This window comes from Syzygium oleosum, unplaced genomic scaffold, assembly GCF_021117445.2.
Source record: "Syzygium oleosum isolate NSW1041296 unplaced genomic scaffold, Sole_v2.1 Sole_v2.01, whole genome shotgun sequence".
In the NCBI taxonomy this organism is placed as follows: domain Eukaryota; kingdom Viridiplantae; phylum Streptophyta; class Magnoliopsida; order Myrtales; family Myrtaceae; genus Syzygium; species Syzygium oleosum.
Genome location: NW_026607485.1, coordinates 19,135,213 through 19,144,710, shown reverse-complemented (window position 1 = coordinate 19,144,710; position 9,498 = coordinate 19,135,213). Strand labels below are relative to the sequence as shown.

At 40.3% G+C, this 9,498-nt stretch overlaps 2 protein-coding genes across 3 annotated transcripts; one reads left to right on the top strand and one right to left on the bottom strand.

The window, feature by feature from the left end:
- The first annotated feature begins 836 nt into the window (after positions 1 to 836).
- On the top strand, positions 837 to 4,458 carry LOC115683493 (putative pentatricopeptide repeat-containing protein At1g10330). Its single transcript, XM_030608018.2, has 2 exons — positions 837 to 2,700; positions 2,810 to 4,458. The coding sequence occupies exon 1, from the start codon at positions 953 to 955 to the stop codon at positions 2,357 to 2,359; it is 1,407 nt and encodes a 468-aa protein (XP_030463878.1). The 5' UTR covers positions 837 to 952; the 3' UTR covers positions 2,360 to 2,700; positions 2,810 to 4,458.
- Positions 4,459 to 5,395: 937 nt separating this feature from the next.
- Positions 5,396 to 7,814, bottom strand: LOC115683494 (protein SICKLE). Of its 2 annotated transcripts, none has more exons than XM_056321070.1 (3): positions 7,657 to 7,814; positions 7,044 to 7,326; positions 5,396 to 6,416 (listed from the first exon to the last, which is right to left on the bottom strand). In XM_056321070.1, the coding sequence occupies exons 2-3, from the start codon at positions 7,291 to 7,293 to the stop codon at positions 5,707 to 5,709; spliced, it is 960 nt and encodes a 319-aa protein (XP_056177045.1). In that variant the 5' UTR covers positions 7,294 to 7,326; positions 7,657 to 7,814; the 3' UTR covers positions 5,396 to 5,706. The 2 variants fall into 2 exon arrangements, with proteins under 2 accessions (XP_056177045.1, XP_056177043.1); XM_056321068.1 differs by having other exon boundaries at positions 7,044 to 7,336; positions 7,664 to 7,814.
- Positions 7,815 to 9,498: the final 1,684 nt, after the last annotated feature.

The following is a 9,498-nucleotide window of genomic DNA, read 5'->3' as shown; positions in this document are numbered from 1 at the left end:
TCAATTGCCATGTGTCATTTAACTAAATAATTTGACAGTAAAATTTAACGGAAACTGACGAGGATAAATCAATCACATGTGTACCAATTTGAGGTTTTTCGTCGTAATAACCCAAAAAATTAGGACTGATTGCATTGTTTGCCTCGGACATTGCATCCATAAAGATATAAGGGTTAATACCACGAAAAACCCCCCAAACTGGTACACATGTGATAAATTTACCACAAACTATTTTTTTTACCACAAAAATTCCAAACTGGTACACCTGTGACAATTTTACTCTAAGCTATTTTTTTTAGCACAAAAAACCCCACACTAGTATACTTGTGACAATTTTACCTGGAACTAATTTTTTGACCACCAAAAACCCTAAACCGGTATACCTGTGACAAATTTACTCTTCGTTAGTTTCCGTTAAATTTTATTGTCAAATTGCTAAGTTTGATGACACGTGGTAGTTGACGGGTATACTAGTTTGGGATTTTACCCCTCTATTTGTCACAAGTTTACCAATTTGTGATTTTTCATGATATTAAGCTAATTTAACGGACACTAACGGAAGGTAAATTTATCACAAATATACCGGTTTGGGATTGTTAGTGGTCAAAAAATTAGTTTTGGATAAAATTATCACGGATGTATCAATTTAGGATTTTTGGTGGTCAAAAAATTAGTTCGGGGTAAAATTGTCATAAATATACCAGTGTAGGGTTTTTGGTGGTCAAAAGAATAATTCGGGGTAAATTTATCATAGGTATACCAGTTCGGAATTTTTGATAATTAAAAAATTAATTCGAAGTAAAATTATTACATGTGTATCGGTTTGAGTTTTTCGTAGTATTAACCCAAAATATAATACTTTCTGGACGATGGGAACTGGATAGCAATCCTCTGTTCTGTTCTGTCTTCTCTGTTCTTACCAAAGCTTCGGTTTTTCCTTCTATCTTCCCTTATGCATGCAAAACAGGGGAGCGAGCATCTACTTCGACTCCTCCAATGTCGCACCGCACGGCCAATCCAAGTCCAGCAAGTACATGCCCTCCTCATCACCAACGGCCATCTCCTCTTCCCACCCAACCGATGGACGCGCACCCTCCTGTTCAATGCGCTCATAAGGGGCTACTCCAGCTTCGGCCAAGCTCGCAAGTGCCTCCTCCTCTTCGCTCACATGCTCGCCCACCAAGCGCCACCCAATGATCTCACCTTCGCTTCCCTCGCGAAAGCTGCGGTCTCGTCGGCGGCTTCGTTAGGCGCGGCCCTTCATGCCCAGGTGGTCAGGCGAGGCGTGTCCGGCGACCCGTTTGTCCGGGTGTCCTTCATTCATTTCTACGGGCGAATTGGCGAGCTGCCCAGCGCGCGTCGGGTGTTTGAGGAAATTCCCAAGCCGTGTGTTGTGGCGTGCAATGCGATGCTTGACGCGTTCGGCAAGAGTGGGGGGATAGACTCTGCTGTGGGGCTCTTTTCTAGAATGCCGGAGCGTGACGTGGTGTCTTGGACTAGTGTGATTAATGGGCTTGGTAATAATGGGCGTTTCAGAGACGCCCTCAAGTTTTTTCGAAACATGATGGTTCATGAGGATGTAAAGAGTGGTGTGGTGAAACCAAATGAAGCTACGTATGTTAGCCTTCTCTCTTCATGTGCTAATTTGCCTGGAGGAGGTGCACGTTACTACGGGAAGCAAATACATGGATATATTGTCAAGAATGAGATTGGACCGGCAGCTTTTGTAGGGACGGCATTGATCGATTTCTATGGCAAGACAAGTTCTCTCAGAAATGCTATAAAAGTTTTCAATCAAATGGTTGTCAAGGAGATTTGCACGTGGAATGCACTGATCTCCTCCCTTGCTTGTAATGGTGAAGAGAAAAAAGCTCTTGCTATGTTTGAGCAGATGAAGATGGAAGGTTTGTGCCCTAATGGGGTAACTTTTGCTGCTGCTCTAACGAGTTGTGCACGTGGAGGATTTGTGGACTCTGGTTTCAAATTGTTTCAATCTATGGTTGATGACTTTGGGCTGGTACCTGCAATGGAGCACTATGGATGTATGGTTGATCTGTTGGGCAGAGCAGGACTTTTGAGGGAAGCGATGGACTTTGTAAAGAGTATGCCTTTCGAGCCTGATGATTCTGTTTTGGGGGCTCTGTTGGGTGCCTGTAAAATTCACGGAGCTATCGATCTTGGAAATGATGTAGGGAGAAGATTGCTTGAGATGCAGCCACGGCACTGTGGACGATATGTTATGTTATCGAATATACACGCGGAGTTGAACAAATGGACTTCTGCCGCTGAACTGAGGAAAGCAATGGAAAGGCTCAAAATTCGGAAAGTTCCAGCCTTTAGTCTGATTGACTCCCACTAGGATGTAGTGTCACTTCTACATACTGGTTTTACTGTTTTATCCATTAAGAGATCCACAGAGTTCAACTCCTTTAAACTTTTGGATTGGGAAAGGCGAACAGAGTGTAGATCAATCTGACTTGTCTGATTTTGGAATTGTATGATCGACCTATTCAGACAACAAGAAACAGCCTGTGGTAACTGCTAAGGACATTCTGCAGCATATAATGTTCTCTCGGTGTTTGATCGATCAGAACTTTTTATGGAGGTGTGAATCATTGAAATTTGATTTCTCCATCTTGGGCGAGAGCTTATAAAAGGAACTTCGTAAATTGCAGAAGCTTTTTCTTTAAAGCATGAAAGGTGAGTGCTCATTGGTTTAAGTATGTTAAGGAGTTGAGATTATCGGGTGAGAGGTAATTGATTTGATTTTGATGTATTGGCCAATTTGTTTCTTTTTTGTCCATTTCAGCCTGTAGGATACAGTTTGAAGCACTTCCTCCAACCGTGGGGATCATAGCTTTATGAAGTTTCCATACTGAAAAACTTTCTAAGCTGCTGGCTGTGGCACTGTTCATTCGCAGAGGCGGAATAGGGTGACAAGTCCTCCACTTTCATAGCATCAAGGTCAGAAAAGCGACTCAGAATAATTGATCTTAATCCGCAATCAACTATATCTGTACAGTTTCGGATTCTTCAGCAGATCCTCTGTTTTTGGTGTCTGGGAAGCTAAAACAGGGAAACACATCACTATCAAATGGGTTTTGGAAGGTGCATGTGAAGACATGAAGATGTACAATTGCGCCACGACTCAACTTTATTACAACATGGAGTATATCATCTAGCTTTCATATAACCAGCTTGCAAAGCGACAAGGTTTAACTGAGATGGATCAAAAGGATAATGGAGAGCCTTTCTCACCTCTGCTGCCCACTAAAGAAGTTGTTTCTTCAATTTGCACAATGTCCCTCCCCTGCAGCACCTTGTCAATCTGTGAAATACGAGAATCACCAAGTTTTGTTTATAAAAGGCAAATGCAAAGTCATTACTTCTGCTAGAGTAATCAAATGGTTGGCATATAGCCAACAACTTTAGAGCTAAATTTTCAAATTGGTTCAGCCTAAAAGGTAGTTAGCATTTTCGTAGACACTTTAATTGACAAACCAAACAGCTTAGCGGGGCCAACTAATCCATTCATTGGCCTATGAAGTCTGTGGCAAGCAAAATCCAGTTTTCCGACATGGGTTCTGCTCCTGCACCTTTTAAACCGGATTAGGTACCAAGCTGATATGGTGACTAATTGGGACAAACGGGTTTTATTTTATTGTTATTTGAATAGTAGAGATAGGTCATTAGTCCTGTATGAAAGAAGCTTCTTACAGAATCTTGGGTTAACATTCTCTTGGTTAATGACTTGTTTTGACTTAACCATGCTATGGAGTTGGTGCACATATTAGTGTGATCAAATAGCATGGCAGACGACTACTAATGGTCAGCTTTTCAGTTCCAAGTGCCTGGAATCAGTTGAGGAGTAAAGGAAGGAAAGTGCCCTGGTGTAATTGACTGGGTTTACACCTGTTATCCAAGCTTTATTGGATCACTTGGCTTGGAATGCTTTACAGGCTTACCAAAGAAAATATTATGACTTCTCATCTTTCTAGTAGTCTCTCGTTGCCTGATATAGGGATTTACAGTAGAGATCACTCATGCTTTGAGTGCCCTTTTGCCGTGGAAGTCTGAAAGAAACTGCCCCTAGCGTGCATGATTGCAGGAGGTTAGAACTTTTAAGTTTACTGGGCTGTTCAGTACTGTAAAGGTGAGACAATCTTCAATAAGTTGGTGTGGAATGCATTTGTGAGTAAAGGTTGCAGAGTTAGGATTTTAAGTTTCATGATGTAACTTAGAGTAGATCCTCGTGTACGGGGAGTCAAATGTGATGTTGCTTTTCGAGTAAGAAGTTTTGGTGAGTTGACTAGACGGATTACTTTACTAGTGACTCACTGTATCGATACTTGGTTCTGCTGTGTATTAGCACAAGCATCACAGAAAAAGTAGATAAACATCTTATTTCTTGAAAATGGTAGGTTATGCAAAACTGACCAAACATGAGGGATTAAATCAGTGTTACTCTCACCATTACCTACTCTCTCTTCCACTTCAACTGTCAATTTTTTTTTCTTTTTTTATGTTTAATATGCATTTTTGCCTCATTTTGTGCATTTGTTCTTAAATTACTTATTTATATGCACTTAACATTCATTAACACGACCAGATACGATCACAATGCATTATATAAGAATACAACTCGACCTCAACACAAAATTGTTTACATGGATGGATGCACGTTAATCGTCTTTGTGAAAATATATTTAATGTGCATGTGCTGTTAATTTCTGGACACGAAAGTAACGAAGTGAGCTTTACGGAAAACATATTTGTTAATATGTTTATCAAGTAATCTATGTATCTCCAAACTAATACTGCAACAAGGCAGCGATTGTTATGATGGAAAACTAGTTTATCAGCAACATTTGTTATGTGGACCATTAATTTTAAACAAATGATGTCTCGAACTTTTTCAAAAAATGTTTTATGTATCTGAATGTTTTCATTCACAAGAGTATCCCTCGCGTCACTAATGAAGACAATAAGCACGTTCAGACAAATATGATAACAATATGAATTCTTTACTTATCTATTATTTGCTACTTTTTACATGTTTATTAAATATTATTGTTTATACAACTTAATTTTTCTTAGAAAAAACTCAGCAGAGGTAATAATACGTATTAGCACTCTTTTTGTTCCGAGCAGGATTACCACAAGTATGATGACCATCTATCCAACAAGTTTGTCTAAAACTATTATGCTGATTGGTTTATTTATTTTAGTCGAGAGAAAGACAATACAAACACTTGATTTTCGAAGAACTGTTCGTTCTGTCATGGACTTTAAAAGGAGTTAACCACGTGTCCCTCATAGTCATATATTGTAGAACTCCTCTAGCAATCATTTGCACAACATGGCAATGAAATACTGAACAGCTTGACATAGCATCTAAGGAATGCAGATGGTGATTTTTACATTGTAAGATATTCTCAAATACTACAAAACCCTTCACGAACTAAACAATTCTCTAGCAACTGATAACTCACATAACTTTTCACTAATGAATAATACAATCGTCAGAAAGAAAAACTCCAGACGTAAATAGGAAGGATTCATGCATCTCCTTTTAACCGTCCAGCCACAGAACAAATGCCCTTAGTGGCCCCAAGCCCCTCTCTCTCTCTCTCTCTCTCTCTCTCTCTCTCTCTCTCTCTCTGTGAAGCACAAGAAGGTGAAACTCTAGAACTTACAATAGCAACATCATGGGCTGGGCGTGTCCTTAACCGTTTCATTAAATGAGGCAGCAAGAAATTCAGCAAGGTTTTGTCCAGAACCAAACTTTTTGGGAGATTCTGCAACTCTCGGCTTCTTTGGCCTAATGGACTCGGGCATCCAGGAACTCGAAGATCCGAGTGAACTGGAACTGATGAAAGGAGAACCAACGCCCTTCCACAAAACAGGTTTTAAATCCTTCCATGGGTCTCCTAACATGGACTCATGAAAGAAACGCTCTAGGCCTAGTGGCCTTGCCGGTGTATAACCATGACCACGATGTCCTGGACCTCGCACACCACTCCTCCCTGACCTGGGACTGCCACCGAACCATTGGCCTCTGCCTCTGCCTCTGCCAGGACTTGTAGCATAATTACCAGCATAATTACCTCCCCATCCTAAACCTGGCCCTGGATTGTTGCCACGCCAGTGAGAGCGATCTTGTGTCTGATTGAAATTATGGGTACCACTTCCTGGAGTACTGGGTGGGCTAAAATAACTTGCCGTGCTGCTGGATCTATTCCAAGCTTGAGGAGAAGCCCCATCTTGCATTGGAAAAGGGTGGATGTTTCCCCTCGGACTTTGGTGGGGAGGGAATCTGGGGTGAGGACTTTCTGTTTGGTAGATTCCACTGTTGGGTGGATAAATGGGACGCCACTGATGGGCAGGAGAGGGACTTGTTACAAGGTTCCTGGGTCCTGAAAATCAAAGTTTTACACCAGAAAAAAAAGAAGAGTTTTTTAGGCGCAAATCAATACGCTACTCCTTAAGTGACTTTTAAGGCTCAAACGGAAACCAAGATATCTGGATGCAGGCCAAACAGTTTGATAATACAGTCTAAGGTTACTTATCATCTCCATAGAAGACATAAACCAGAATCGGAGGACTCAACCAATAGCATCTTGCTTTCCATGCGACTCCTATCACTTCTATCAAACACAACCATATGCAATACTTTCCTAAATCAGCTCACCCGAATTCGTGAATGGTGCATCATGTACCTTGTTCCTCAACTAGGCATAATCAAAAAACAGAATGAACTCGAACAGCTCGAGTCAATACATTGCTTCCCGAGGTTTTGTTTGATAAACCAGCTATATCATTTGCAAGGTTCAATGGGTGGCTCAAATACTTTCAGCACTCTCTCATCAATCATCACCACTAAAATCAACAGCGCCATCGCGCACTAAGATAGTGTCTCGTCCACGAGATAACATAGACAAGTATATTTAAGCACAAACCCCATTTGAATTCAACAAATTGCAATCTTCAAAAGAGTCGGTGAAACAAGAATTAGGCAGAGTCAACATGTCAGGCTGAAATACCTGAAAGATGAGGCGGAGGAGGGGTGGTGAAATTCACTTGTGGAGATGGGACGCCTGCATTATCCCTCGCCCTATTGCCGGAGAAAGCGGACATGGGATCCGTGTAGTAATCGAACCTGGGCGATGCACGCGACGGTTCGTGCTGCGATTGAGGTGCGCGGGTCTCGATCAACGGATTCGCGAGGCAGCTCGCCTCGGTAGGAGCCTCAGGGCTGTCCGAAAAACCAGCTCGAGCAGCTTCCATGCGCATCGCTCTCAATCTTTCCTTCCTCTTTTCGGACTCCTCCATCTAACTACAAACACACCCAGAAAGCAAGAACCAAAAAGCAAGCTCATGAGAAAGCAGAACGGGTCCGAAAAAAATGAAATTTTCACACAATACCCGACCAATCTGACTTCAAAATCTCAGCTTTCTCAGACAGAAACTCAGGAATCGAGTCCCCGTCGAATACTGCGGGCTCGCGGAAACGTGGGTAACCTAAATATGTATGTGGGTCAGCTAGGGGACATAACCGGAGCGCCGCCGGCGAAGAGAAACCACAGAAAGGTCCGAAAAGAATGAAAATTTCTAAGCACAAAAACCTCAAACTCTACGAAAAGTTCAGGCGGAAACATCTCACCCCGAGCGGTCGGAGATTGGCTTCTTTCCGGCGCGCCACCACTTTCTCCGACGAGCATGCGATTCCGTCGTCGCAGTTCCCTCTTTCCCTCGCTTCTCTCTCTTTCCCTCTCTGAAGCAGCCAGCCACGGTATTCTCTCTCTCTCTCGCTCTGGCGGTCGTTCCACCCTGAAGAAGACTTCATGCATTTAAACTAAAGGATTACCGTGAAAAATCTCAAACTGGTGAGCCTTTTAAATTGATACATATATCATAAATTTATCTTATGCTAATTTTTGTTAAATTTTATTATCAAATTGCTTAGTTAAATGACACATGGCAATTGACAAATGCACCAGTTTTGGGATTTTACCCTCCGTTTGTCCCAAGTATGCTAGTTCGTGATTTTTTTTGTATTAATTCAATTTAATTGAAGAAAATTGTCATAAATGTACCAGTTTTAGGTTTTTGATAGTCAAAAAATTAATTTGGGTAAATTTATCACAGGTGTACCAGTTTGGGATTTTTTACAGTCAAAAAATTAGTTTTTGGTAAATTTATCACAGGTGTACCAGTTTGAGATTTTTCGTGGTATTGACCCTAAAATGAATAGATTGCAATTTTCCTTTTTCTTTTCAATTTTATTTGCTTTTTTTCAGTAAATTGTCACTTGAGAAAAAAAAATTTGCACTTCACATTATTCTTTTCAATAAATCGAGTAACCTAATTGCTATTTTTGCCTTTACTGCAATTATTTCTCTGTAATTTACTGATAAAATGAATAAGAGACTAACTAACCGCGTATAAATACTTTTGCAAGAAGTGTAGGTAAAAATAATAATCGAAGACCCGTGATTGCACAAATTTGGAAATCGCCTTATTGGGAATTTTTATTTTAGTGATATGATATGCTATAAAACATGAAATATAATGTCCTTTTTTTGCATTTATCAGCCAAACAACAAAATTAAATTATGGTGATTAATACTTCGAAAAGGAGTTTTCCTAAGCTAGTTATCATTTTACGAAGCAAAATAGGAAAACAAATTACTACATGATAACAACATGTCACAGTTTCAAGATAGATGTATCAGCAATTTACATGATCTAGGAGTTTTTCATCACCGTACACTTGTCTGAATAAACAATCAAAGCCTTATTATCGGCAAAAGGACACTATAAGTACCATAAGTTGTGTACGGAGATCACTTTGGTGCCATAACTTTTTTTCGAATCACTTTGGTGCCAACTTTTTTGAAAAACGATCACTTTAGTGCCAATGCTGACATGGCCACCGGAAATCTGACATGGCTCTTTTTTTATTAATTTTCGATGCTGACATGGCTCACCGGAAATCTGACGTGGCTCTTTTTTTTGCCTGAATTTTGGCTGGAGTCACTAAAGTGATCTCTTTTCCTCCGATTTGACACCAAAATGATCCGAAAAAAAGTTATGACACCAAAGTGATCTCCGTACACAACTTATGGCACTTATAATGTCCTTTTGCCTCTTATTATCCGACGAAATATATTATACTTCGGCAAAAACAACGACAGGATAAGTAAATTGCTTGCATAATTGAGTTGAATCACACTATGCACCATGATAATTGACAGATCGTTGTTGTTTCAATTTATTCTCGTTAGTTATGTGTTGCCTATTTTGATGTAATCAAATTTTACATGACGTTTTTATGTATATAAACGAATGCGATATTGCAAGTAACGCTAATGATTGTAAGGATTTTTCCAAAGATAATAACCAGGGATGTATTATCTAAAATAAGTACCGAATAGAATATCTTGTCGCCCAAAGACCACTTTCATGCCTCTACTTTCGAAATTCCCTCTCTTTCAC